The following is a 2,433-nucleotide window of genomic DNA, read 5'->3' as shown; positions in this document are numbered from 1 at the left end:
CGGCCCCCAGGTGTCGGGCAATAACCCCCGGCCCCCTCCGAGCACACACTCACGCACGCGCGCGCGCTTAAACACGCACCTGCACGCGAGCCTCGGTGAGGTCAATCTTGAGCGCCAGTTCCTCCCGCGTGTAAATGTCCGGGTAGTGGGTTTCCGCGAAGACACGCTCCAGCTCCTTGAGCTGCGCGCTCGTGAACGTGGTCCGTATGCGCCGCTGCTTACGCTTCTCGTGCAGGCCCGACGGCTCCGGGAAGAACTTGTAGGGCACTGCGGTGCGCGCAGAGGGGAGCGACCGGGTGGAGCGTGAGGGACCGCGCTCAGCCGGCTGCTTCCTGCCCCTGCAGGGATCGCTCCCGTCCCCCGTCCCTGGCCTGGCCCCTCGGCCTCGGATCGAGCGCCTTCTCTATGGCTCGCTGGGGCCGGCAGGGGTCACAGCGGACATGGCGCAGTGAGACCCAAAAACAGCAGCGAGGGAACGAGAATCTGCCCCTCCCGTCCAAGCCGCTTACCTGTGGTCGGCCTTCGCCCTGTTCCCTCACCTCCCGCCAGTCCACCACCCGCTCCGACCCTCCCATCAGCGTGTCTCTGCCTCAGCCATTCTGCCCGCCTGGCGGCAGGTCCCGCTCGGTCCCCCCGAGCCTTGGCTGGCTTTCCGGGCTCATCTGCACCGAGACTCCCCAGGAACCAGTCCTGCACCTCGGCAGGGCGGCCGAGACTCCCCTGCTCGGGTCTACTTTCAATCCTGCCACAGCCCCTCGGCAGTGCCCGATCTGGCCCTACCCCGCCATCTCCCTCCTTCCCAGGCCCGATGTCCTCAGCTGCATCTCACATCTTCCAGGCGCCCCTTCTCTTCCTCCTCTCCATCCAAACCTCCGTCTAACTTTCCTCTTCCGGACCATTCTCTTGGTGCCCTTTGGGAAGTGTCCTTGCTTCTCCCCATCTAGGTTCCTCCATCTTCTCTTTGCCCCTCTTCGTCCTCGCAGGCACCCCGCTCTGTGTCCCACCCTTCCCCCTCACTCTCTTCCCATCCCGGTCTCCCATCTATCCCATCCCAGTCCCCACTGTCCCATAGACAGTGTTCTGACATTGTCTCCCCAACTCCCACTTAGGTCTCCATATTTTCCAGGGGCCCCCAATATTCTTCGTCGTTGTCCTATCACCCTAGTTCTCTCTCCCTGAATCCCTGTCTCTAACACCCCATCCTGTCCCCGCGTCTTCCTCATCTGTTTGATCTTCCTTCGTCCCCATCTCCCATACTTCTGTCTCCACCACCTGGCTCTTATCTCCATCTCCCCGACCCTGGGTCCCTATTCTCCTAGGGTCCCCAATCTTCCATCTGGCTCACACCTCTATCCAGTCCCTATCTCCCCCAGCTCAGAACTCCATCTTTCTGGGGCCCATCTCCCCGTTTCCTTTCTCCATTTCCCAGGCCCCATCCGCATGAGGCCCAGAGCACCCAATCTCCCCAGTTCTGTTCCAGTTTCTGACTCCTCTCTGGATCTCATTTCTCCAAATCCAGGTCCCTATCTTACCATCCTCCCCACCCCCACCCCTAGGCCCCAATCTTCTAATTGGTTCCTAGGGGTCTTCCCAGGAAGGAAGGAGATAAGGAGATTGGGTGGGGCAGCTTGGACTGTAATTGGGGGGCTGGGGATGGCTGAGAGGCTCCATGAGACTGGGGGTTCAGATGGGGACTTGGATCAAGGGGCCCGAGGGTTGTAGGGGCAGCTTCTGGGTTCTGCGGGACTCTAGTTGGGAGGGTCCCCAGGGGGAATAGGGACACGAGAGTGGCTTAATGACCTGGGCACCCTTTTCTTCAGGGCATGGAATGGGATGCAGTGGTGGAAGGGTGTGGGTACAGGCAGGATGGGTCCAAAGCCAGGCAGGAGGGGCCTGATGGCTCTGGGCTCTAGGAAGGTTTTCATCTGGGCAGCTCCGTTGCTGGAAGGGTCCTTGCTGGGGGTCGGGCATGAAGTGGGTGGTGATGGTAAGGATGGGGGCCTGTTAAACTGAGCCGGAGCATCTTCCAAGAATACAGGGATTGAGAGGTTCGGTGGTCAGTCTTCGCAGGTAGGGAGGGGAGGGCCTGGGGATGGACCGGCTGTTTCCTTGACCTTAAGAGTGTGGGATCTGGATGTGGAGCTGGGAAGGATGAGAGTGGGAGGCTCGGCGCTGCCTAGGTTAACCCCGTCTTACAGGGGGACTGAGGGTCCAGCCGGGCATTGGAGGGTCTGGCTGGGGCAGAGATGGTGGCGGCTTGGGGGACTGTCTCAGTCACTGGAGGGGCAGGGAAGGGGCTGGGGGTTCCGCAAGATTTGGAGCGAGGATTGGGCTGGGGCTAGGCTCACCTGCCGAGTAGGGCGCGGGCTGGTGGTCGCGTAGGGCGCCAAGCGCGCAGTTGGAGGAGCCGGGCGGGGGGCAGGGCGGCCCGGC

At 62.0% G+C, this 2,433-nt stretch overlaps 1 protein-coding gene across 1 annotated transcript; it reads right to left on the bottom strand.

Moving 5' to 3' along the window:
* Nucleotides 1–67: 67 nt before the first annotated feature.
* Nucleotides 68–2,427, bottom strand: PHOX2A (paired-like homeobox 2a; the record flags this gene model as incomplete). The annotated part of the gene is made up of 2 exons (XM_014540374.1): nucleotides 68–267; nucleotides 2,349–2,427. Coding segments are annotated over 2 exons (279 nt in total), but the record flags the coding sequence as incomplete, so codon positions are not given.
* Between the last annotated feature and the right edge of the window lie 6 nt (nucleotides 2,428–2,433).

The sequence above is a fragment of the Myotis brandtii genome, unplaced genomic scaffold (genome assembly GCF_000412655.1).
Source record: "Myotis brandtii unplaced genomic scaffold, ASM41265v1 scaffold244, whole genome shotgun sequence".
Lineage (NCBI taxonomy): Eukaryota > Metazoa > Chordata > Mammalia > Chiroptera > Vespertilionidae > Myotis > Myotis brandtii.
The sequence above is the reverse complement of the archived record's forward strand: the minus strand, read 5'-3'. Positions and strand labels throughout refer to the sequence as shown.